General features: G+C 35.8%; 2 protein-coding genes across 6 annotated transcripts in view; one reads left to right on the plus strand and one right to left on the minus strand.

The window, feature by feature from the left end:
- LOC109108670 (ran-binding protein 10-like) overlaps positions 1–20015 on the minus strand; it is a 28149-nt gene extending 8134 nt beyond the window's left edge. Inside the window, exons 1-9 of one of the 4 annotated variants that reach the window (XM_042744045.1) lie at positions 19376–20015; positions 12229–12340; positions 10996–11048; positions 7050–7217; positions 6862–6884; positions 4380–4564; positions 4110–4222; positions 2373–2481; positions 279–427 (exon numbers count right to left, since the gene is read on the minus strand). In XM_042744045.1, coding sequence (XP_042599979.1) covers positions 279–427; positions 2373–2481; positions 4110–4222; positions 4380–4564; positions 6862–6884; positions 7050–7217; positions 10996–11048; positions 12229–12340; positions 19376–19574 — 1111 coding nt within the window. In that variant the 5' untranslated portion in view covers positions 19575–20015. Of the gene's footprint in view, positions 1–278; positions 428–2372; positions 2482–4109; positions 4223–4379; positions 4565–6861; positions 6885–7049; positions 7218–10995; positions 11049–12228; positions 12415–12536; positions 16139–19375 lie in introns of those variants that run through there. The other 3 variants (XM_042744044.1, XM_042744046.1, XM_042744047.1) reach the window with 3 other exon arrangements.
- Positions 20016–20153: 138 nt separating this feature from the next.
- On the plus strand, positions 20154–27695 carry LOC109079115 (translin-associated factor X-interacting protein 1-like). Of its 2 annotated transcripts, none has more exons than XM_042744042.1 (17): positions 20154–20714; positions 21063–21129; positions 21415–21509; positions 21648–21753; positions 22400–22493; positions 22751–22947; positions 23698–23845; positions 24416–24585; positions 24917–24988; positions 25084–25168; positions 25238–25353; positions 25519–25647; positions 25741–25899; positions 26053–26162; positions 26254–26377; positions 26895–27001; positions 27141–27695. In XM_042744042.1, exons 1-17 carry the CDS (start codon positions 20668–20670, stop codon positions 27331–27333), a joined length of 2019 nt encoding a protein of 672 aa, XP_042599976.1. In that variant the 5' UTR covers positions 20154–20667; the 3' UTR covers positions 27334–27695. The 2 variants fall into 2 exon arrangements, with proteins under 2 accessions (XP_042599976.1, XP_042599977.1); XM_042744043.1 differs by having other exon boundaries at positions 20159–20714; positions 23698–23833.
- The last annotated feature ends 45 nt before the right edge of the window (positions 27696–27740 follow it).

Below are 27740 nucleotides of genomic sequence, written 5' to 3' on the forward strand. Positions count from 1 at the left end.
TATATATATATATATATATATATATATATTTGGGCTAATTGATTAATGCTTTCAGCTTCCTATTAAAATAGTTATCTCAGTTTAGAAATAAATGAATTAAATTCGATTTGTAATTAAAAAGATGTATAAAGTGCAAGTGTATTGGTTTAAATGTCATGCATTAAAGTCACAAAATACTTAGATTATCAGATGAAACAAGGAATTGTTATGATTCAACCAAATACATTAAATCACAAAGTGCTTAAATTTGAAGTGATATGAAGATGTGTGTCTGTCACCTGTGTTGTGCAAGTGAGCGTTGGTGGCTCCGTGCCGCGGGCTCAGGTTGGGGGAGCCAAGATAGCTGTCCTGTGATTTAGGAGAGCGGACACTAAAGCACCGTACCTCACTATCTGTACCATTCACCATCTCCACAAACTGCCGACACCTAAAGGAGAGCAGCAAAAATCACTTTTATACCAGTGAGATAACACACAAATACACACTCACTTCAGACCTGCCAATCAATTCAAATGTCTGTCAACCAGGTTTCTGTTGTCCATTATGCCTACTGACTGACACTGTCGGCTCAGCAATCCATTAAACTGTCTGCCTGTCATTCAACTGTTATCCATCACAGAGAGAGAGAGAGAGAGAGAGAGAGAGAGGAGTCAGCTCTCACTGCTTCCTTCCCACACATCCCGGCACTATTCCCACAGCAGCATCTGACATCTGATGACATCCAACAGTGCAATTGAATAAAAGCATGCATGCACCTCCATGTAAGGCTTTATATAAAAGTCAGTTTTATCTTTATGTCAGAACAAAATTCCAGCCAAGCAAACATAATAGCAATTGTTCCCAAAGAGAAGTTTAACATTACACAGAGGCAGCTAATGCCCTGTAAATGCTAGTAACATGTTGAGAACAGGGTTTATCACTCTGTGGTGCTTACACTGATTGTCTGAATGCAGTTTGCTTGAGGACCAAAGATCAGGGATATCACACTTTCAATGCATGACAAAGAAATATTAAAGGGATAGTTCACACAAAAATGAAAATTCAAATGGTGTTTACTCACATAAAAGAATATGGGTAACCAAACAGCTGATAATCCATAGTATGGAAAAAAATACTATGGGAGACAATGAGGACCATCAACATTTTTCAAAATATCTTTTGTGTTCAGCAGAAGAAACAAACTCATACAGGTTTGGAACAGCTTGAGGATGTGATGATGGCATTTTTTGTTTTTGGTTTTAATTTTTGTTTGGACTTTAGATTTGGAGATTAGAACTGGCTTATATTTTATTATATTTTTAATGAAACAAAGAGCATAGTTGCCGGAAATCACTCAACACGAGGAATAATTCATAATACTGGTTTGTCCAATAACAGAGATTTTGAACATACCGGTATATTACTGTTCAGAAATTGTGGGTTGGTAAAATAAAAAAAATATATATATTTTTTTTTTAAAGAAGTCTCTTATGGTCACAAAGGCTTAATTTATTTCATAGAAAATATAGTATAAACAAGTGATATTGTAAAATATTTTTTACAAATTAAAATGTTTTAACTTTTATTATATTTTAAAATGTAATTTATTTCTGTGATGGCAAAGCTGAATTTCCATCAGCCATTACTATAGTCTTCAGAGTCACATGATCCATCAGAAATAATTTTGTATCATTTTATTCTGCTGTAAAATTAATATTTCCAATTATTATCAATGTTGAAACCTGAAATATTTGTGCACTCCCATCTTTTTTTAAGTGAAAGCAACTATGCAAACCTTTCCATTTTGTTAACTTCAGTTATTATTTGCATCCACTTATTTTAGTAGGTGGATCTTCTAATTGCATGCAATTTAAAAGTCATAAGTCATTGTTCCCACAAAAACCTCTCAGCGAGAAAAATATTTGGAAGCATACAATTCAATTGCTGTTGCTGATGTATGACTTGTAAGCATCAGTAAAAAGTTAGGCAGTTCATATTCAACCTTATGCAATAGTATGACTAATCATATCAGATGCAGCTCAGTCCAAAACAACCATGACCCTCTTTTCACCCTGTGTGTTTTTTCTATAAAGACAAGTAACAAAAATAGAGCCCTATTCATCAGAATGACCATAGGGCACTTTAGAAACCTTCATTATGTATAACACAGAGTTAAAGACTGCCCTAACCTCCGGCTACATATTTTCTGAGTAAGTTTGCACTATGAAACTCCAAAAAGCTTTGGAAGTTCAAATACAACTGAGCTCTACTGATCCCCAGAAAAAAGAACACATTTTTTCACCTTGTTTCAGGATTTAAGCAATTCCTCTTGATCCATTCCAAACAAAAATACACACATGGTTCTCAGAGGCTGGTAGACATACAGTACTCACTTCAACATGAAGAGTAAATTGGGGTTGTGTTCTAGCAGTCCGGGGTACAACTGCTGTGTTGCGTCAATGGCTTCTCCAACACGTCCTGCCAATACCAGCTTCTGTATACCTGCAAGCACAAAGAAGAAACCACTAGAGTGTTTTGCTCTTGTTTTGTTAAAGTGGTCATATCATACATTTTTTTTTTAATCACACAATAGTTCTCCCTAAGGTCCACTTACAATTTTAGTAAAGTGTTTAGAGCATTCATAATTTAGTTTTATGATCATTTTCCTTGTCTTTGGCCCTTTTAAACAGGTGTTTTATTACTCTTATGCTTTTAAGACTTCTATGTAAATGCCCTCTTCACAGGTGAAATGATAATTGACGCTTAAATGCAAGGGTTTTTAAATGCTTCATTTATCTGTAACAGCCTCTTTGCAAAGCTTGAATCATATTGTAACAGGTTGGCATAACGTATAGTGAAATATGCAGCTCTTGGCAGTTAAGAAAAGGGTCCTTTAAAATAGGGTGACCCTAACATCCTTTTTTTCTTAATTGCATCAGATGTCCAGGTCTTGGCTTTGTTACTTTTGTCTGGATATCTGCTGAAGGTAATAACTGTTTGGCGTGTAGCGTGCAGGCATGTGTACATATTCAACCAATCGTGGCTGCATGAAAGGGGGATATACACTGTAAAAAAAAATCAAAAGTTGAGAAAACTTAAAAAGTTTAAGGCAACCAGCTTCAGGACATTTTTGAGTTTTCTCAACTAAAACAATGCAACGTTATATGCACAACTTTGAATGCGCTGCTATTTCAGCATCTCGCGCATGCATGAGCACCATGTTGTTTTTTTTGAGGACCATAGAGAGCACAATAGGAACACAAAGCCAAATCCTGGACCTTTTAGCAAATTTAGAAATCCTGAACATGTCAGGGAAAAGGAGGAAGTATGGTCACCATATTAAAAATGGTAAATAAAGCATTTAATTTCTATTATTGGGATCATTCAGGTAAGATATGCAGAGCTGTATGTGCTACACAAACCAGAAAAAGCACAAGGTTAGTTAAACAGTTTATACTTTTTTTTGTTCTACTTATTTTGTTTAGGAGTTATGCCTATATAATCAATACCTTCTACTTATTACCTGAAAGGATTAGGATTGAAATCCGAGGGAGTCATTTTTGAAAGCTTAGTTTCAGTACATATTCTTTTTGCAAAGGACACGTTTTAAGTTTTCAAAGCTACAGCATACTTTTACTGTACATTGAGCTCTTTTATCTGAGAAGATCACAGAAAATGTGATTACTCATGATAATACCAACTTTCAGCATTAAAGTATACTCCTATAGACTTTTAAAATTTTTAAAAAAAATTACGCATAACATTTAATTCATCACATGAAAAGCTGCTTTCAACAAGATTCATTAAATTCACTCAGTTGTGGCCAGTGCCAGATAACCAATTATGGTAAAATTAAATATGCAGTGTGCTCATTACAGCTTAAATCAAAGATGCTTTACTATAACTCTAACTGAGAAATTTATCAAATATTCATAACCCATCATCCAAAAAAGCAACGGTTTTGCTTATTCTGTAAAACGTTAAGTTCCTCATAACATTTATATTTTCCTATTCCCAAACCACAAATGACATGAGAACTTATTAATTCTGCCACATATTCAAATCACACATAATTATCCATTTATTCATTTCCATTTATTTTTAGCTAAACTAGTAGGTTTTCTACTCACTCTGTCTGTTTTTTATTGAGGTTTGGTCCTCTTGGATCATGGTCTCTGTGGCACTGGCAAAGGCCATTGCTGTGGCACAATACCCATGATGCACTAGGTAGCTGGACACCATACTGCAGATATAAACATAAAAAGGTTAATATGAGGTGAAAAAACATTATGAATCACAAATTAGCCACATAACAAGGTGGATTAGCAGTGCAACATGAAGTAGATGTTTCTATCCATTTTGCAACTGCTGAATTTATTATAAGGTGACTGGATGCTCACTTCTGCAGAACCGCCTGCCAATCTCCCAGTCTTTCTCCGATGGGGAAGCGGGCAATCATGCTGTGGATCTTGGCCCTCCATTCGCTCATGTAGTCCTCAATGTCAAACACAAAAGGCTGCTGGCCAAAATTAGCATCTACTATCTCCCCTGGAGTCTGTAGCCCTACTGTGGGGTACAGGTTAGGCTGAAATGAGAGACAGGGACAAAAAGAGAGAGCTGAGAGTCTGTTCAGAAGGTCTATACATAGTCCCTCAGTAATTCACAGCACAGGGAATCCTTCAGCCACACCTTAAATGGCAAAAGGGCTTAACTGAAGCTCCCCACAGAAGCAGAAATCCTCATTTGAGCTCATGACTAGCCTATCAATCCACCGTTAAAGGTATTCATTTAGCAGATGCAAAGTGACTTACAAATGCTACAATATGCTACAATACAAGCAATTCATGTAACATGAGAACTGCTGCAATACAAAGATCTAAAGTTGGGCAGAAAAGTAAAAGCTAGCACAGAGATACAGGTCTGATGGAGGCCTTGATGTGAAAAAAGTAACATGATGAGGAGACAATATAAGCATGAAGTTACATCCAAAAGCCTGAGACTATTTTTAATACAAACATTTTCAAATAAAATGGCCCCAGTCTTCTTTATTCATTTAAGTATTATCTATATACTAGTATATGTATTTTTTTTTCATTTTAGTTTTATATTTTTAATAATATATTATATCTAGTTAATTTTAGTTGGCAAATTAAACTTTCATATATTTTAGATTCATTGCGCACACCAACTGAAATATTTCAGGTATTTTATTGTTTTAATACTGATGATTTTGGCATACAGCTCATGAAAACCAAAATTCCTATCTCAAAAAATTATCATATCATGAAAAGGTTCTCTAAACGAGCTATTAACCTAATCATCTGAATCAACTAATTAACTCTAAACACCTGCAAAAGATTCCTGAGGCTTTTAAAAACTCCCAGCCTGGTTCATTACTCAAAACCGCAATCATGGGTAAGACTGCCGACCTGACTGCTGTCCAGAAGGCCATCATTGACACCCTCAAGCGAGAGGGTAAGACACAGAAAGAAATTTCTGAACGAATAGGCTGTTCCCGGAGTGCTGTATCAAGGCTCCTCAGTGGGAAGTCTGTGGGAAGGAAAAAGTGTGGCAAAAAACGCTGCACAACGAGAAGAGGTGACCGGACCCTGAGGAAGATTGGTTTAGAGTGTGCGATTCCAGACCTTGGGGGACCTGCGGAAGCAGTGGACTGAGTCTGGAGTAGAAACATCCAGAGCCACCGTGCACAGGAAATGGGCTACAGAGAAGCAGCACTGGACTGTTGCTCAGTGGTCCAAAGTACTTTTTTCAGATGAAAGGAAATTTTGCATGTCATTCGGAAATCAAGGTGCCAGAGTCTGGAGGAAGACTGGGGAGAAGGAAATGCCAAAATGCCTGAAGTCCAGTGTCAAGTACCCACAGTCAGTGATGGTCTGGGGTGCCATGTCAGCTGATGGTGTTGGTCCACTGTGTTTTATCAAGGGCAGGGTCAATGCAGCTAGCTATCAGGAGATTTTGGAGCACTTCATGCTTCCATCTGCTGAAAAGCTTTATGGAGATGAAGATTTCGTTTTTCAGCACGACCTGGCACCTGCTCACAGTGCCAAAACCACTGGTAAATGGTTTACTGACCATGGTATTACTGTGCTCAATTGGCCTGCCAACTCTCCTGACCTGAACCCCATAGAGAATCTGTGGGATATTGTGAAGAGAAAGTTGAGAGACGCAAGACCCAACACTCTGGATGAGCTTAAGGCCGCTATCGAAGCATCCTGGGCCTCCATAACACCTCAGCAGTGCCACAGGCTGATTGCCTCCATGCCACGCCGCATTGAAGCAGTCATTTCTGCAAAAGGATTCCCGACCAAGTATTGAGTGCATAACTGAACATAATTATTTGAAGGTTGACTTTTTTATTAAAAAACACTTTTCTTTTATTGGTCGGATGAAATATGCTAATTTTTTGAGATAGGAATTTTGGGTTTTCATGAGCTGTATGCCAAAATCATCAGTATTAAAACAATAAAAGACCTGAAATATTTCAGTTGGTGTGCAATGAATCTAAAATATATGAAAGTTTAATTTTTATCATTACATTATGGAAAATAATGAACTTTTATCACAATATGCTAATTTTTTGAGAAGGACCTGTATTATGTCTAGTTAATTTTAGTCTACTTAATTTTGTTGTTTCTTTATTCATTTTAGTATTATCTATATACTAATATATTATATCTAGTTAATTTTAGTTGGCACTTTTGTCATTAGTTTTTTTGTTTTTTGTTGCTAAGATAACCAATTTCCGTTTAGGTTTTCTTAAGCTTTTCATATGTATTTTTATTTGTATTTTTTATTAAAAAAACTATTTTTAATCATTTGAATTTTAGATTACACTGTTTGAGGTCTGTGTGCTTTACTTACTGGGAGATCTGTAAAAGCCACACCTGGAGGAGAAGAAAAAAAAATAAAATCAGAACTGCTTAGTTTTGTGTATTCTAAAATTACATAAGACAAATATCAAAAACTTGAACTTAAGCCCCAAAAGTGATTTCTAATGATTTAAGCATTAATAAAATGTATGCTTAAATAATGTTTCATTAAATTATTACCTAAACTCTGCCCATTCTTGGTGTAAAAGCATGTGTTATTGATGAGGTTCACGCAGCAGCCAATGACGTCGCCCGTTGTGAAGGTTGGGCCATATGGTTGGCCAGTCCCTGAGGAGCAAAAGGAGTGTCCGTCGTCACCATGGTAACCATAGGAGTGCTTGTCCCAACCTGAAGTGAGAGAGAGAAATACAATAATTAAAATGGCAATCACCTGGATTCAAAAGCTACAGTTAGAGGGAAATCTGTGGAATTCTGTATGAACATCCTAAACTATTTTAGACAGCAATGACACTACTACACTCTTATTGGAAGCTGAGAGCATAAGCAAATTAGCCAAAGTATTTAATAATCAAATATGCATGGGATGTCGACAATGGTGTTTCACTGATGTAGAGATCTGGACGGCACAGATTTGGCCTGCTAATAAGGAATCTTGTTTCTGCCTCTGTACTGATAGTGACAGGATGAGTCGAAGCTGATCCTAAGCCTGCAGCGTTTGATATGCCATCTGGTCTACAGCATCATAAAATACTGCTTCTTACATAAATTATGTGTACCATTCCCATAATTGTGCAGAAAAGAGTAAGTGGTGGACCCTTGCAGGATAGGCAGCAGGAATTTGGGAAATTATAAGGGTGGATCACAGCAAAAAAAAAACACTTGACTGTAATGCCTGATGATGGTCCTGGTGAGCAGAAGTTGGCTTTTTGGCTGTTCTGAAACAAGCACTGTATTTAGTTAGGGTTTTATGACATTTTTATGAAAATGTCCTTTAAAAGTCTCCATCCACCCTGAAGCTGGTTCGGTGGGCAGCTAGACCATTTGAACAATTCATTAAACCTCGCACTGCCTCAAACCACCAAGAGGAGGAGTCCATCTACATCACTGACCGGGTCGATCAGACTCACAACTTGAATGCTGGCAGGAAATCATGATTAGTACATGATAAAAAATGGTATTGCGTAAGCAATTATATTTATAGTCACTACGTAAAATGGAGTAAATAAGTGCATTCTGTGAATGACAGACTGAACAGATGCAAAACGAATGAAAAAATGAGGAAGTAAATCGGTGGCTGTTGTGGGCTTGTAGTGTGGTATTAGATTAATCTGCAGAGCAGTGCAGGCAGGGATATTACTCCTAAAGCAGAGCTCAGTGTTCCCTTCATGCTAATGACATGGGCAGAACTCCAGTATGGGATCAGAGACACGGAGGTCAGCGGGGCGCATAAAACCATTACACTCCAATTGCACACATACCACACATGCAAATATACAATGTGCCAATGCACCATACATTCTCATAAGAAACTACAGTAACTTATACTGATATAAGTGTTTTGTTTTGGAATTATGGGATAGTTAATTGCAAAAAGCAATTGAACTAAAGAGGAAAAAAACAGAGATTAAAGACATTAGAAACTAACATAATGATATATATATGTATGTGTGTGTGTGTGTGTGTGTGTGTGTGTGTTTGTGTGTGTGTGTTTTTTTTTTTTTGTGTGTGTGTGTGTGTGTGTGAAAACATTTATACATAAATGTTATAAAAACGTATATAAAAATATTTTATAACATACATATTTTATAAAATGTCTTTATGTGTGTGTTTGTATACACACATGTATAAAACATACATAAAATGTAATAAAATGTTCAACATATTGTTTCAGTTTATTTTTTAACAGTATTGTTATATTTATTTGTATTATTTATACATATTACATTATTTATATTATATTAATATATTATATTTTTGTTGCTTATTATGCACTATATTAAATTACTTTGGGGGGGGGGGGTTTTTTTTAACTTCTAATTCTTTGCCAAAAAAAAAAAACAGCTTTGTTCCATGACACACAATTACAAAATACCAAAAATGTAACATCAGACCTAAAAGAAACATTCATTTGCCAGCATTAACTCTAGCACTAGTGACCTGAACTTAACATATATTACAGCATCCCAGCTCTAGTCAAGGAAGCACATACAACCAGAGAAAGGATATCATGCTGTTGGCTGTAGGCACTAAACACACCAGAAAACACATTGGCCATTCTACATGGGTTTGTCTACATTCCACTATATTCCAAAGCACTCTGAGACAAAGAGTTGTTCATGAAGAGAGCACAGGGGTCAATAAACACATAAGTTGTAGTCAGCATGCACATGCCGAATTGGCTAGATTGCTCCGAAAGGTTTCAAAGGCCTCAGGCACAGTATAGAAGCTAACAAGCAATCGACAAAGTCACTTGATTGGTCAGAGAGGTCACAGGAGAGTGACATGAACCCAACTGTACCCAAAACTGCTCTATTTCTGCATACAGGCCTTTCTCTCATGCACTTATCTAATAAACATTAAGTCTGGGGTCAATTTCTATTTCAAATAAATTGCTGTTCTTTATCAAAGAATCCTGAAAAATAGGGATGACGGTTCCACAAAAAATATTAATCGGCACAACTGTTGTCAACATTGATAATAATTAAAAAATCATGTTACATACTGAAGACTGTTGAAAATACTTGACTTTTTACAGTTAAAAGAGAGAGCTAATACAAAATGTTATGTTTCTACAGTAAGATGTGATTCACACTCAATCTATTTGAATATCATTCAAAACAGGTAACTAAATTAATTTTTGTCTATTTACATATTAAATCTTAATTAGTGTCAACTTAACATAAGCTAAACATATTCACACCACCTGTTCAATTCAGTGTTTAATTTAGCAACACATTTTGATTTAAACTAAATATGTCTTACTATTAAATGACTTTTAAATTTAGTCTGATTAACTTTGCATTTTCAAATCATACGTGAGCAAACTGATAGGATAAAGCAGCAAACATTTTTCAAATTCCAAATATTGTGTATAGGAGTGTGCTCCACATACTATAGTCAAAATATTCAGTCACATTTTCTATTTAACATCATTGATTATGATAATGCAAGCACATTTCATTTGCAATTTGTTTTTGCAATCGAACTGGATTATGTTTGGTTATTGTGTCATTTGTCATTGAAGTTATTCATTTAAATGAACTGGTCCAGTAGCAGCTTGACGTCCTCTAGGGTGTGAATGGATTCTCTGCGAGAATGAAAAGATTTTCTCTGATTAATTTTAGCTTTTAGCTATGAATAATTATCACAAGGCTTTGTGATCTCAGAACATTCTGGATGCCAGGTAAAATCCATTGAGGAAAACCAATAATGAGATCTAGGTCTCCTTTCCTTTGAGGACTCATGAGAAAAAGAAAAAAAAAACACATCACAAAGTTATTTCCTGAGATTGAGGTGCACAGAAAGAAAAACCCTGAGATGTCTGTGCATTTGCAAGGTCATTCCCACAGCTAGTGTTTTTCAGGACATGTTGAGGCCTGTTCCCGGCCTGAATTACAGTGTTACCGTGATAGAAAGATATTAAAAAGTGTAAGATGGAAAAAAGCAGAAGACAAATGGTCTACAAGACTACAACAAAAAGTGAATCATAAAGTCAGCGTTGGCCTTTTCATGAAAGGATTCATCAGTGCATGCTACTGCAAAGAGAAAAAACTGTCTTCATAATCTTTAATCAAAATGTAATAACTTCTCTTTTAATCTTCAAAGCTCTTCTTCCCAAAACAACTTTTTCTTTTTGGCTCTCTCCAATCGCCTGGCTCCATTCTGGCATGTAACGCCCACTTTTCAAAATCCAATCATTCCCAACGGATGAAATCAAGTCCCTCCCTACTTTTTTCCTCCAATGTTCTGCCAGAATTAAAATGGGTTATAAACACCATTTCTTTTTTACTTAAACACACTTAATAAGTAACCAAATAAAGTTACTTTTTAAATCGCCTTTTTGTGGGCTACAGAACCTCACCCACTCTTTAGAAGACCCATGATGAACAGCTCATCCCTTTAGTGTAAATACAAGCACAACACACACACACACTCACTCACTCACCAGGCAGTCTGTTCATGTTGACCCCCTGGGCAGACAGTCCAATTCCCATGTACCTGCAAACACCATTGAGAGAGGACAAATGTTAGCTTTACTAAAAATAAGGCCTCTGATAAACCATACATTATGCTTCAGATTTCTGCAAAGTTTTGTGGGCAAAAAAGGGTCCAGGGTCTATTATCAATAATGTAGCAATGCATAAAGCACATTTCACACAGAAGTCACTTTTAAACCAATGAGAACTGACTTTTGTGTGAGCTGTGCTTTACACTATGGACAATAGCCCACAAAACTTTGCAGAAATTGAATTATTTTAGTCAACATGCAGTAAATATGTGACCAACTTAAACCTGCTGTGAAATCTGTGTTGGGAAATCTTTCACCATCACAAAATTTTGCCCATGAAAATTCACCAAATAATGAGTAAATGTGACTGCACCCTAAAAAAATCAGAGCACAATCAAATTCATTGAATTGAAATAATTAAATTGGTGACTAAACTGAGTATAAGGTATTTTGGGATACTTTTTATAAGTGCCAAGTGAGTCTGAGCTAGAGTTCCACAGGCTGGGACCACAGTGACTAAAGGATGACTCGGCACTTTTCAACAGTTTTAGGCACGACCTGTTGCAGTTAGATGGCCTAGCAGAACATGAGTGATCCAGCAGGAATATATTTAGTAATCATATTGCAAAGTGGTGACAGGAAAGGGTGGAACAACTTTCCATTTATTTTTGGGCAATGACATCTTCAAAATGAAGGCATGACAAATACTTACCAACTAATGACAAGCATGATGCAAGGTCAGTGTTTCACAGCAATTACCATTCTGACACTGTTAGAATGCTTTACATTAATTTCAATTTGTCATTTTGCTTTATAGATAGCTACATGAACTCAACAAGTTTGTGTAAAACTTACATGATCATGTTTTTCAGCATGATTTGATTTTTACTTCAGTGAAATCAAGAACACCCAAACATCTGGAGTCACATGACCAATGTCACAAATTTACTAGGTGATCTAGAAATATTATTCATTCAATCATTGGTTTTATATTATTTTTTTTTTCCCAAAATCCTTAAAATTTCAATGTGCTCTCAGGATTTTGAACCCCACTATATGTAAAACAGATTAATAAAACAGACACCTCGTCTTCAAATTTTACCAGTGACGCAACTTTCCAAATGCAACACTGTGCAGAAATGCCACCAACCAGAAGCTGTTTGCACTTACCCATCCCTTCCTTTGCTTACGATCTTCACCTCAAAGTAGTAGATGCCACAAGCGGCAGGGATAGGATGGATGGCCCGTACAGATGCTGCATCTTTGTGGTTTTTTCCGTGGCCTAAAGCAAAACGGAAACGTTGAGGGAAATGAGTCACTGACCAAACACCCCCTCTGGTATAGATGACTGCCGACCTAAATAACAACAAGGTTCAGAGAAGTTTTTGAGGGCACATACACAGCTAAGTATAGGTCATGAAGGTTGATGACAACAGCCTCCATCTAACTGTTTTTAAATGCTTATGTAAACAACCTACAAGAAAAATGTCCAATAGGAATCAGGTGAACCCAAAACCAACTATACTGGACTTCCTTATAACTCTCATTCTCACAGTTCTCCAGACCATCACCAACATGAGACAGGTTCTACTCCTTTCAAAAACAGCAAAGAAAAACAATGTTAGTCTACCTCAAAATTACAATTCAGCCATCATTTACCCACCCTCTTGTTGTTTCAAACCTGTATGAATTTCTTTCTTCTGCCGAACACAAAATAACATAGTTTGAGAAATGTCTACTGTCAATGCAATGGAAGTTAAAGGTTACCAAAACCAATTGGTTACAAAGATGCTTCTGTGTTGTCTTCTGTGTTCTGCTGATGAGAGAATGTCATTCAGGTTTGGATGACAGGAGGGTGAGTAAATAACAGAATTTTCCTTTTTTAGTGAAGTATCCCTTTAAGTAATTCTTCTTAAAATGTGCAGAGACATCTATAATTAAGCTGAGGTTGTATTCCCAAAGAGTGTAAACAGTGTGGAAATAAAACAGCGCTCTGTTTATTGAGTGGTCCGACATGTCAACTTTCGGCTCAACCAATGGCACAGGTTTGTGGTGGGACTACCTGTTTGTGAGCACACTCCCTGTCTACAGTGTGTTTGTAGATGAAACCAGTTTGGAAGGAATATTTTTGCATTTCCATTTAGTGCGGTTAGAGGGCAGAAATTATATACCGCACCTTTAAAAATTCCCAGTTCTATAAAGTCAACATGAAAACAATATGACTGTTTACTTTTTAAGAGACTTTTGTAGTCTTAATGTAAATGATTAATCAGTGCCTACTTCAGAGAAAAACAAAAAAACAAAACGTTTTAACATCTTCTAAAACGACTTTCGTCCTCTGCTGACATCATCAAGCCCTTTGTTTAGCTCCACCCCTTCAAATGCAAAGGTCAATCTGGCAAACGCACTTTCATGATTATAGCCTACCTAATGCTTCATTCTATTACATTAAAAAAATCATTAGCTCAACCATAAACATGATTTTTGCCCGAGTCCCGTCGGATTGCATCAGCTGTGGGGATGAAGACGACAACTCCACACTCAGTCATGGCGTCATCAAACTACGCTTTTTTGTTTGTTTAGTTTGAATATGCGCCCTCTAGCAAAATTTACATATTAGTGCCTTTAACCTCTAATACATGCTATAGCTTCAATTCTTCTTAATACAAGTGTGAGAAAGGAAGTTGGTGAGTGTCATTGTCATCTAAGCCTCCATGTACCATAGCAATGTGCTCCAATCGCCTAATCCAGTTTCCTGCAGGTTGTAACACCTGGCAGCATTAATGGACACACAGTATTAGATTCTGCAAGGCTAGGCCTTCCTCCTGAGCCAATCATTCATTCAACTTCACTGCACTTCCAGAGTCTCATGTTTAACTCATGTGTACGAGTATGGACATTTCGGTTTATCTTTGTGTGCCCCAGAACTGTAACATAACCCTCACCTGATGTTTAACTGCAGGACCTGGTCACAGTGTATGTGTTTAAAAAAAAATGGTGTACTTAGCATATGTATTCTTCATTATCATCATCTCTGACTACTGTAATAGTATTAATCACTTATTTTTAGCTTTCCAAGTTCTGCTAGGAAGTCACAATAGGTTTGTCTGCCAAACCCAGAGAAGCATTCATAATCAAGAACACACACAATATCTATTTATATCCACGGCTCATACAACGAGAGTAAAGGCAGACGACCCTGTATGTGCAAATCCCCAACTCTCTCTCAACACACACACACACTATTAATGCACATATGTGTGCACGCTCCTCTCCGCCCCTTGCTCACACACTCAATCTATTTATACATCATGCCATGACCACACCATTCTAGGAGCACAGAACTGCAAGAGGACCCTGGGTGATTCTCTCCTTCTTTAGCTGCTTGTCTGTCTGTCCCTCCCTCTATTTCTCTGCCAAACATGTTTAATGCTCAAAACACAAATGGCTTTCATACAAAGTCCTCCTCTGCAGTGCGTAATCATACGTCTGCTGCATCTTACAGCGCTGCTCTAATCCAGTGTAGGACATATCATTTTATTATGTTTTATTTACATGCCTCATTTTTCTCATTTTCTTTAAAGGAAGAGCCAATAATCCCTTTAGGACACATAACCAACTATATAATTTTCAGTTTTGACCAGAGTGAATCTCATAAAAATCTGTGAGTGTTTACATGCACAATCTTACACTCATTATACTTAATAACCCAAAACATGTGAGGTCACGCAAGTGCTTTAAACAGTGTTCCTTTTTCAGACATAATATAGAATAATTTTGAAAGTTGTCTGTCAAAAAATATCCAGGTCATATTTCACGCCCCTCCAGCATCCTATATACATTAAATGTATTCACAATGTATAAACTATTAAAATAGAAACAATACAGCCTTTATCCCTCTACCTGGAAAGCAATAGAAAATGTATTATCTATGTTAAGTTTAATTGTGTTTCCCCAAAAAGATAAGTTTGATTTAACCTGCAGTCTATTAAGCTTCTGTGCTATTTTAGCCAGTGTACAAGATTCTGTTTCTGTAGACTGAATTTTAGGTAACATAATATATCCTGCTCTGCACTTTGAAAGGGTTGTGTGAATGAGGACAGAGCCCACCTCTTGTCTGAGATCTTCATGTTTTCTAACAATATTCCAAAGCAATGGACACTGTTCTACATAGGAACAAATTTTTAATTTGTGGTCACAATAGCTTTCATTTTTCACCCACATGTCATGTCCAGGGCTCCGTACATATTAACTTGACATTGCCTTTTCTAACAAGCACAAACTGTAATAATATTGTATATGTCGAGCGTAGGAGTCAGCCGATTATTGGCACCGATATTAAGCATTTTTATGGTTATCGGTATCGGTCATTTTCAATTTAAAAGCATTTAAAGAAAGTTTGTGTCATGGCCCTTGTTATTTTTAATTTTTAAAATTATTTTCTTTTTTACACCAGACACATAAATTGGTTCAAAATATCGGTTATCGGTCTACTTGATCTGTAATATCTGTGATCTGTGACAAGCGCAATCTACCAAGAGCAGCACAAATTAGCACCTGCTTTAAGACATGCTTTTTTGGGGCATAAAATAAAATAGTGCAAATACTAGTAGTTTGACGAGGGCAAACATTAGTAAATTGCATTGCGTGATTCATTTAAATTCTCTCCTCCCATAAATTTACCGATCGCAAACTGATGCAAACTGTCGTGAATCGATTCTCTTATCTTATCCGAAAGCATCGCGATTCTCTCTTAGATCCATTCTGATTCTTAGTTTTTAATCGCTGATGGCACTGTGTGCTTTAGAAACAGCCGTACTCTGCTTGCGTTCAGTTCCTTACGCACACACTGTTTGAACGTAAAAAAATCATTCATAAAGGTGAAAAGGTTGAAGTGAATTACAAGAATGTTTAAAGTGGTCTTTGTTTACATGAATCTCACATCATAAAAGCATAAACGCCACGGTGCAAGTACATTTAATCACAGTTGAATGCACAAGCACTGTTCTTTGCTAGTAATTTTTAGTATTGCTACTTTCTTTTTATCGCGACTTTAATTGTCATGAAAATAATGTCAAAATGTGTCAAGCTGATGAAAAGCTGAAAATAAATAATATTACAATGCAAACAAACTATCTTTATTTTATTTATACTAAATACTATTTCTTCATTTTCTTTTTGATCTGGGGTGAAATATGACTGAAATTGTTATTAATTTCTATTATATTAATTTCTAATGAATATAAAAATAAAAAGAAAGAAAAAATTAATGTTGGAATCACATACTCATTCACTCTTAAACACATACAAAATCAATCAGCAACACAAAATTGCACTGCTATCTGATAAAGCTCCTTTTCATAGTTAAGGGTTTCTCTGTCAAAACATCCAAGCAAAACAGTAAGAGCTGTATACGGCTACAGCTGGCACCCATAATAACATCAGCTAAGCAGACAAAAAAAACTACAATATGAGAGAACAAAGACACAGGGAGAGAAGATTGTGAGTGTTGTGCTAGTGTTAGCAAACAGGGTTTCACAGCTTCACAGAGACACTGGGGGGAAACGAACACAATCTGGTGATGTCACCGCACTGACTGAACATGCATGATTGGTTCCTCAGACAGGCAAAAGCCCTCTACAGGCAAACATTACAATAAGCTTAAAGGAAACACCGTCCAACAGCCTACACAGAAAATGGAGAGCAGCCCACCAAACCACAAAAATCAATCCATGCTATGCTAATCTATCTGTATCTATTTATCTTTATCATTAATCTTCTCACAGGAGGTGGTGTAAAAACAATATCTGCATGGGTGTAGTGCTGCGAAAGTCACATTTCCTCTCTCCATTAACAGGCTCACATCCTTGTCAGTGTGACGATGAGTAAAATGAGGGCCACACTGGGAACAAAGCTAGAAAATGAGCCTCTGGTGTCTTTTCCCCTTGTTTCATCATGCAAAGGCTTCACTATTTTTTACATGCTTCCTAAATAAAGATGGAGAGCCATGTGGGCTAATACAATGTAACATAAACATTGCACAGATTTTCATCACACTATTTGACAGCACATATCTAGTGCCTTTACTTGACAGAAACACAGTGTTACCTAAAATTCAGTCCACAGAAACAGAATCTGGTACACTGGCCAAAATAGCACTGAAGGTTAATAGACTGCAGGTTAAATCATTTATTAACTGGAGCTGCTTTAAATATACTGCTACAAGATGTATATATTGACTCTAGATTATAGTAACAAGCCTTTGTTTGATTCTAATCTAATCACTGCAATCCTGCTTTGAGGATAAACGGACCAAAACAGTCAGGATTACAGAACAAAAAGAAACAAAGATCCTTAACAACAAGGAAAGAAATCAATACGAGTTTATCAATATCATCTGACCCTTGAAAATCAAATTCTTGGCTAACATCCGCCACCATATGAAGTGGTAAACAAACCCATAGCCTGAAAAGAGATAGCTGCCAATGAGGTACAATTTTCCACAGACACAAATCAGTGTAAATTAAAAAAATAATTCAGCGTTGTTCATTGATGTGTCAAAGGGAATGAACTAAACCATAAGGATAACCTTCCCACTGGGCCTGAGCATTGACACAAACAGCTGTCAAACGGAACACACCACATGTAAGAAAATGAACACACCAGTGACCCTCAAATGGTAACAATCCTAAAGTATTGCACAACAGGCCTACAGACAAATAACATCGAATTAGAATTAGGCTCTTTATAACAGCATGTGTGCCTAAACTAAAAATAACCAGGGTACATGTCAGTAACATTTAAGACAGCACAATAAAGCCTTTTTACAAACCTAATCATTCACGTAGATGCTACAACAAAAGATCTCTTTGTTATTATGACATGGAATATCACTAATTTAGTTTTAATGGCTGGTCAAGAAAGCTACTTTATAGTTCAATTAAATATCATACAAGTAGGCTTAACTGTAATGCACACTTGTTGTGTTTAGTAAATGCAAATTAGCTTCTACTCAGTTCACACTCAGAAATCTAGAATGTATACTAGCAACTATATTGTTCAGACTAACTAAAGAATAAGTAATAGCACTTAATGAATTATTACTGGTTAACTGGAATAGACACCAGCAACTATTACAATACATATTGGTATGAATGAATAGTTGATATGTGAACCTCAGATTTCCATAGAATTCAATGGCAAAAATATGTAACTTGTTACCAGGAATGATATAGGCACTATATAGTTATTTGGCACTATTTGGACAGTGTTACTAATGGACAGTGGTAAATAATATACAAGTACTAGACTAATTAAACAGATACAGGTCACTACTGGAAAGATGACTAATCTAATGTATGTCCAGTGAAATTAAAAAGAGAGCAGTCACTGTTGGATTACTCCACTGTGATGGAAAAATAAGTGCTAGTAAAATTAAAAACAGATAGAAAGAATATTTTAAAACATACCCACTAAAAGCTTATAAACTGTGCTTAGTGATAGTTCTTTAAAAAAAAAGACTGCTTTATTATGTATTCTCTAGAAGCATGTGCATAGTTGTTAAACAAAAAAAAAAGTACATCTGCAATGGGTAAATTCACAGACCCCCCTGGGGCGACTGGGTCGTTCGAACGCCACAACTGTTTAAACATCTAGTGTTGTGGAATTCGAATTCACTATTGTGGCGAATTCAGGGCATTTCGAAAATAATCGCTCAGATTCCAATCATTCGTTATCGTTCGTCAACAAAAATACGCACATGTTCGTGCGTCAAATACCTCAGAAACGCACCAAAAACATTTTCAGTGGTTTGTTTTGTTGTGATGCGGCGCGCGTCCTTACATAAATCATCCGATAGCGGATAACAAAACACACTTATGCAATGCGGAGTAAATTAACAAGCATTTACAATTCATTGCATTGATGTAGCTGCTTAGCTGTCCTTACTGCCCTGCCGTGGCTAGCTAGCACCAGCCTCTACTAATTCACCGAAAGGGAGTTCAAACCATAAGCTTGGCAAATCAATAACACTTGATGTTCTTGCCATGGCAATAGGTTAAAGTAAGTGTCCGAAAGCTAGACTCCCCAGCTGTGCTTATGCCCCAAGCTACTCTCGCTAGCCGAATTCTGACATGATGTTTTGCTAAATGTCAACCCATTTGGACATCCCTCTTTCCTTCTATGCAACAAAGCAAAAGGGACGGAAAAAAACAGCTCAAACTAGATAGGGTAGATTGCACATATTCGAGCGCAGCGACCCAGCCGGGATTGCCAAGGCCTATGGCTTGACAGTTCAGCGTGTGTCACATCTGTATACCTTTGTAATGCACCCGCAGATTATTCTGTGAGAGCCCGATGTAGCTGTACTTATCCTTGGGGCTCCAAGATCGGGGTAAGGGGGTCTCTTCCTCATTCACGGCCGGGTACAGCCGCTTCAAACGCTCGTTTAGCTCATGCTCTTGATAATTAAAAGCAGGATCTCCTGTTAGCAGGCTCCCCGCTCCAAGCTCTGCCATTTTTGCTTATGTTTTTGTATTCCTTCTAGTAATCCTACCCTGTTGTGACAATCCGCTAAAAAGGAGCGAGCGCTAGACTTAGGAGAGAAGCAGCAGCGGCGAGATATCCGCGGATAACAGTGACGTGTGGGTACTGTAGTTGAACACAAAGCCCTGCGCAGTGCACACTACTCACTCGAGGGAAGAGCCATCAACTACATGACCCACACCGGAGAGGAGCGGGCTCTGAAACGCAGTCTAGGACTTGTAGTTTTTAACACAACTCCTAATTCTATAGTTTGAGCAGGAATATACCTGATTTAGATTGAAAGTAAACCGTGTTTTTTTACATCTCGAATCAGTGGCTGTAATTTATTCAAATGCGTGATGATGGAAATCAATTTCACTACATGTTTGCATGTATTTCAGCTTTTTATGTAACAGAGTTCATATAACGTTAATCCTTATCCTATCATGTAAAGCAGTAGTTTGCTTTAATAACTGAATCTAAATAGTAACGTTACTAATTCTTTTCAGTGTTAAATTATTAAAATAAAGAGTTAATTCATTGAACGTTTTTGTCCTTTTCTTTAAAATATATTCATTTTAGGACGTTTTTACTTGTAATATATGTTTACAGTTAAAAACAAGTGCATTCAGTTTTTAAAGCGAGGTCACATTTAACCCTAAAAAGACATTTTGTTCAACAAGTTAAGCACTCTTCAGTCTAAAAAAAACAGACGGGCTTAGAAAAACAAGACACTCTCTGTGGTGTAATCCAGTCGCACTAGCCTTTACTGTCTTGATAAAAAAAACACTAATGTTATATCATACCAGCGCATTAAACATTTTAAATATTTACCAAATAGCGTATTTATACATTAACACATACACGCGAATTTAATGCGACACATATAATGTTTTAGACGACAGGTCACGTTATTGTTCATACAGGCACGCGGTGGGCGCCTATAAACGGAAAGTCTTTTCTAGGGTCCATCGGTATCATAGCAACCAACTCTCAAACAACAACAATGCCACGCTGCTGAAGCTTCAGTTGGACGTTCGCTGATGAATTTGCTGTGGATTATTATCAAGCTGTTTATTCGTCCAGATGTCGCTGAAAGAACTACAGCTGCCACCGTTGTTACACTCTGAAAGGCAAGATATAAGGACAATTTTAGAATCGTTAATGTTGCCTATACACTAACTAGAAATGACTACCTAATCCAAACAAGCCAGTAATGTTAGAACACTGCTAGTCAATGTGTAACGTAACTGACAAATAAAATGTTTTTACATCAAGATATATTTAAAATAAACATATAAGTATAAAGTAAATTGTATTTCAAAATAATTGCCATTTCTTTATTTTTTTCTAATGTTGAGTTAATAGGCCTGCAGTGTGACAACTGTTAACATATTTGAAAAAATAATAATAAAAACATAATAATTTGGATGAATTGTCTGCTGTCAGTGTTTGACCCAAGCTCACTGTTTTTGTTCCCATCTTTCCGTTAGCAGAGGATCACAGCAACCCATTACTAATGGGATATCTAGGTCAAAGTTTATAAAAGTAAGTTATAAACCTGCTGATATAATTATAGAAATTCATATTTGATAGTATTTGAAATATCTGATAACGTTAACTTACCTGATTTTTGGATAGATCTATACTATTAACATTAGCTGGTTAAACTTAAGTACATGTATAAGTAAATAAAGTGTGACTTTAATTTAGTAGCATATACTTAAATACTCTGCTTAATTGTATTTTATCAGTTCTATGAAAAGAGATTTATTTTGAAGTGTTTGACACCACCATCACATGCCAAATAATGCCCAACTTTAATTCCTTCAGACCAATGCGGGGGAAACCTCTGGTAACCTTTTATCCTGGCCTGCTGAAGTTACCAATCAAATTGTCCAAAAGCCCAGAGGAATAAAACATCATGGGTATGGCAAGTACAACACATAGCATCTCAGTGTTCATTCTAGCATTGCAATAGTTTTAAAACGTTACCCTTTACCCTACACTTTTCCATGTCCATTGCATACTTTGGTCCTAATGTCTGCATATATGTTGTGCTGCAGATCTCTTACCAAGCCTCGTTTCTTAGAGCAACTGGAGTCTCATCTGAAGAGAGAATTAGAAGCTTTAGACACACATGGCATCAAAGTCCAAGAGCTCAGACTGCAGGTTTATACCCCACTTTGTAATGGTCTCTTACTCTTAAGCAAACATTACAGTTCACAAGTCTATAAGATTTTTTTAAGTGTATGAAAGCTCTCTTTTATTTGATTTGCATTTATTTGATAAAACAAACCAACAAAAAATCATAAATATTGCAGTTGTTTTCAATTTTAATATATTTTAAAATTTAATATTCACATGATCTTTACAAAATGTCACATAATCCTTCAGAAATCATTCTAATGGTGCTTTGCTGCTAAAAAATATATATATATTTCTTATTATTATCAATGTTGAAAATGCTGAATATTTTTGTGGAAACCTCTGATACATTTATTTTTTTAGGATTTAAAAGAACAGTTTTCTTTTACTGTTATTTTTGATTGATTAAATGCATCGTTTCTGAATAAAGTGCAAGTTTCTCTAAACCAAAAAAAAACTAACTTTAGAACGTTAGTATACACAGCAGACTACATATATTACACTGCATCTTACTTTCTTACTTTCAAGTAAAGGGACGTTAGACTATGTCCAAACAATCCACAAAAATAAAATAAAAATGTGTATATATAATGATATATATTATATATAAGTGTTTTTCAATAGTAGTATTTAAGAAACTATTTTCTTGCTTTTTCCCTGCCTTATAAAGGTTTTCCAGGAGGTGTTTGGATATTTAATTGAAGAATTTAAAACCTATAAGCCTATTTTCTCTGCCATCAAAAATGAGTATGACGTCACATTAGGTATGTGCAATATTTTTAGTTATTTTTTGGGGGGTAAAATCTTTGTGATAGCAGGCTACCACCATTTTATGTTACTAATTATATCAGTTGTTATTAAACAAAAATGTGTAGTAATGCAAAGCATTTAAAATTAACTGTAGCTAACTAAGTTGTTTAATAAAATGTCAAATAATATGCTAATGGAACTCAGTTGGTCAATAGTAAGTCATGAGGAAAATAATAGATGAGACTAATCAAAGTGTTAATGTCTCTCCCAGCACATCTTCGTGAACAGATCAGGGATCTGCTACCGTTGCGGGCAAAGCTGGTGCTTGTGTCGGAACAGTGTGAGAAGAGGATTCTGGATCAGAGAGTACAGGAAAGAGATGAGCTCCGAGCTCTGAAGCGAGAGTGTCAGCGTCTGCAGCGTGTCATCGAGAGTATGAGAGGACAACAGACTGCTCTGCAGATTCAGGTGGAGTTCATTTATTATGTCTGTCCTATTGTAGAGATCTGGCTACCTTGGATTATTCACTATTCTAAGTGGTTAAAGGATGTTTTGTCAGTATTTGACAAATGTACAGTATATCGGTTAATGACAAGCATGATCTCTCATTAGGCTACAGCATGGCAAAGCTTTTTATATGGAATCATATGATCCATGAAATTCATCATATGATGTTGTGGTTTCTCTCAGCATCTTATTAACATCTGAACACAGTTTGAAATTAATTGAAATGTTTACGGCAGATGCTTGTCAGGGCCAAACTGATTTACATCTCAAATTTAATAGAGACGGAGACTGAAACTAGAATTCCTAGTGTTGTTGAATTAGATTTTATTGTTTCACTTTAATTTTATTTTTTATTTTTAGTTAGGTTCAATTTTAGTCATTTTTGTTATGTGCTATTGTAATTTAAATTAATTTATATAGTTTTAGTGATTTTTATTTATCTTTCATTTATTTTTATTTCAGTTTGTCATTTTAGTACTTAAACTTTAGTAAATTTATGTTTTTTTTTTTAAATCTAAGGTTTTTTATAAGATTTTTTTTTTTTTTTTTTTTTTTTTACTTTATTTAAGCTTTATTTCAGTTGCTGAAAACAGTTGTTAATATTTTAATTTTAATTGCCGTTAACAATCACAACACTGCTGCTTCCATAAAGCATATCTAACAATAGTAAATATATAATGGAACACAAACTCATGTGTATCTCTCCCATAGGTTGATCACCTAAAAGAGGATCTGGCCACCCAGTATCAGCTATACCGGGATGAACGTGATGCACGAAAACTGCTCATCACCAGAATCAGCACAATGACCTCTACCCAAGACACTGAACATGATGATAATAATGAAGGTTATAATGAAGGTTACACGAATGATGATTAGTAGTAGAGTCTGAAAAAAATAAACATACATGAAAACAAACAATTTTACTACTGGAATTTAGTGTATGAGAAGAAAGAGCCAGTGGTAGGGTGAACACCTGTCTTAGAATTTGAGAGCTTTGTCACTCTTCCTGCAAAATGTAAGCAGTGTCCCGCATTTCAATTTTGTGTGTATTATTTATTTTTTTACCTGAAATTACAATTCCACAATAAGAAATATAATAATAATATATAATAATAATGATTGCCATTTAAAAATCCATTACTGCAGCGGTCATGTTATAGCTAGTGTGGGTAAAATAACAGCCAAATCATTCATAGAGAGGGTTTTTTTCTGCTGATGATGACTGGACGGAGCAAAGGAATCAGTGTGGACCTCATCAAAAGTCGTTAAATACAGCCAGGCAGGATTTTTTTTTTTTTTGAAGATGATGAATATTAGCCAGGGTGGAGCTTTTTACAGAGGTTTGATTGCCAGGAGTGAGTTGCAGTAGTCAGGAGGTCGAGTAGTGAGGAGGTGATTTGACAGGAACTTTGCTTGTTCCTCTCAGAGGATGAATCTGAGGATCCTGTGGTGGTGAAAATGGCTTTGCAGGTGTGTAGAGAGGACCTTACCAAAGTCCAAGTTGAGCTTAACCGCCTCCAAGCCGAATACAGTGATGTGGTCCCACGACGAGACTGGGATAACCTCAATCATATACATGAGGAGACTTTAATAAAGGTATGGAGAAAAATAAATGTATTATTTATAATTTACATACAAGATAATGAATCAACCAGTTTACCATACAAAATATTTAGTGTTTATGTATGGTAGGATTAAATATTTTATTTTTTATATTACTTTGTTCATTTTATCTGTTTTTATTTATCTACTACACAACGATTCAAAAGTTTGGGGTTAGTGTTTTTTTTTTTTTAATGAATAATTCTGTTCAGCAAGAATGGATTAAATTAATTAAACACCCAAAGAGTAACTCTTAAACATCAAACGTGAAATAATGATGTGTAATTGATTATAATATTTCATGTGATTTCTTTCCATGTTTTAGCTGGAAACCTTACAGACAGACTTTGACCAGTTAAAGTCTGAGTATGACACACTGCTTGAGGTTCATCGTCAGGTACTTGAGCAGAGAAACAGACTTCAAGGAGGTCTATAATGATAAATAAATAATCGTAAACTCATCTGATTACTAAACATTATTCTAATCCACAGTCAGCACCTGCTGTGTTACACTCCAGTCAGTCTGAGCTGCAACACATTGTTACAACTCCCAGACCAAACTGGGAACAATGTTCAGGTAACAGAATCTGATATATCGGTTCTTTAAGCTTATGTTTGAGATAATCTTCTGTAATGTGTGTTGTAGACATACTAGGAGGCAGTGAGCGATGTAAAGAGCTCTTTGAAGGTCAATCCAGCCAAAAGAGGCTGGAGATCTTGCTGCAGCAGATGAATGGCCAAAATGACTTCTTCACTGGTCTTGTAAGTGTTCTTAACATCAAAAATAGCAATAGAGCACTGCAGTGATGCATATTTTTGTAGGCCAGCATGGAAGTTAGTATTACTCTGGTTCTCTCAGTAAAAACCCAATAGGATTTTTCCATTGGCTTTTGGATTATTGCAATTATAGTAAAGTTGTTTTCACAGGGCACATCCAGTGATGTCCCCATTTATCTACAGTATGAGGGGCAACTTAAGAATCTTAAGCTCAAGAAAGCAGATGTAGTCAGAGTTATTAAAGACATCTGGAGGGAAAAAACCTCAGAGAATGAAAAGGTATGTATGGCATACCAGTATCCTGTCTTGATTTGTTTAAACAGTCACTAGTTATGAGTATTTAATACTGTATTTCTCTTTTTTTCAATGGAGAATGATGACTCCAGAGATCTGCAGATGTTTCTTCACAGCTATCTTGTGGAACATTATAAGGATAAGGCAGGAGAGTGGGCTTACAGCTTGATGGAAATCATTCAGAACAATCTTGAAGATGATCTCATTTGCCTTTTTAATGACATCTTGATTGGGAAGGTTTGCGCTTAATCTAAATAATCATTTGTGTAAATGTCCATAGCACTGCTGAAGAGATAAGTCCAATGAAAGCAGGTTTTTTCAGCTGCCCCCCAAAATATAAAATGTTAATTGGGATATATATATATATATAAATATGTAATTTTGTGGCAGGTTGATGAGAGTATCTATCATGGACAGACTCAGCTGCTGTCTTACTTGCTCAAGGTTTTAATTCAAAGTGACACAACGCAATGTGGATCACTGACTGTCTTAGAATTTAGGTGAGCAAAAACTCTGAATTCCTCAGTTGAAAATGTATGATTGTCATGTGATTATTATTATTATTATTACATTATGTGTGCTAATTTTCAGTGATGCACTGAGGAAGGCCTTCCCTCTGAAGGCAGATCAAGACATAGAGGAGCTGTTGGCGGTGGCTCAGACAGAGCTGAAGAGTAATGGAGTACGCATTGCTTATCAGACACTTTATACAGAGGTCAGTTTGGATTTTTTGGCTATAACCTAATTGAAGTTTAATGTATACAAGTTTGGGTTGATGAGATATTTTAATGTTTTTGAAAAGTCTTATGTTCACCAAAGCTGGATTTATTTATTCGAATATACATTAAAAACAATAATATTGGAAATACGATTATGATTTAAAATAACTTTCTATTTGAAAACTATAAATATTTATATAAATGTAAAAAAAAATCCTTTCATGGAAAAGTTGATTTTTCAGCAGCCATTACTTCAGTCTTCAGTATCACATGATCACATGTTTTTTTTTTAGAAATCATGATACGTTTTTATAATATTTTTTGCTGAATGTAAAGTTAAAAGAATAGAATTTATTTGAAAAATATATCTTTTGTAAATGTATAAATGTCTTTACTGTCTCTTGATCAATTTAATACATCCTTGCTGAATAAAAGTGTTAATTTCTTTAAAAAAAAACTGCATATATAAATATATATGAACATCATGCTTTGTGCACATTGTTTTCACTCCAGGACACAGATGGAAGACACAAAGAATTCCTGAGTCTAGTTAAAAAACAAGCTACTGCTGAGAGACTCCAGTACATCAGCGAGCTGAGAATGCAACTAGAAGGCAAAGGGTGAGAGATCATCATCCATCCATCGTTAACAAAATGTTATTACAGATCTCCAAGTAAAAGAAACATTTAACTAATCCTTTTTAGATTTCAATAAAAGTATTGTCATATTTTTGTCCTGTTCTGTATATCATCAATGTAGGGAAGTGGATGCAGAGCACCTCAGGACTGCCTTCAAGACTATCGATCCCTCACTGGATTCTGAAACTCTGGACTGGAATCTCAGTGTAGCTTTTCAGACAAAGGAGTGTGAATTACAAACTCAAGCTTTGAACACGGAGGTTTTGCTGCAGCGTCTCTCTGTGGCTAATGTAAATAGGGCGGGGCCTAAGTGATGACAGTTGTTATGTCAAACACATTTCCAATCTTTTTATAGCACACTACATATATAAACCAAGCACAGCACTAGGGTATAGAAATACCATAATACTTTAATAGTTTGCATATTGTTATGTAATTAGATAAATCACATATCAAGAATAACACAATAATTAAAAAATTATTTAAGTAGCCTCATGTCTCTGCGTGTTGCTTTAACATAATCTTTTTTTTTTGCTTTTTTTTTTATTAAATAGAAACTGTTATGTGTGTTATATTTACCCTTTTACATCTACATCAACAAAGCCATATTAATTTGTAAAGTCCACTACAGATTACTTAATGATTATTATGTCAATAAATGGTACATTTATATGTATTTGGTTGTCAGTTTTTTTTTTTGTTTTTGTTTTTTGATTTGTAA

The sequence above is a fragment of the Cyprinus carpio genome, chromosome B18 (assembly GCF_018340385.1).
Source record: "Cyprinus carpio isolate SPL01 chromosome B18, ASM1834038v1, whole genome shotgun sequence".
Taxonomy (NCBI): domain Eukaryota; kingdom Metazoa; phylum Chordata; class Actinopteri; order Cypriniformes; family Cyprinidae; genus Cyprinus; species Cyprinus carpio.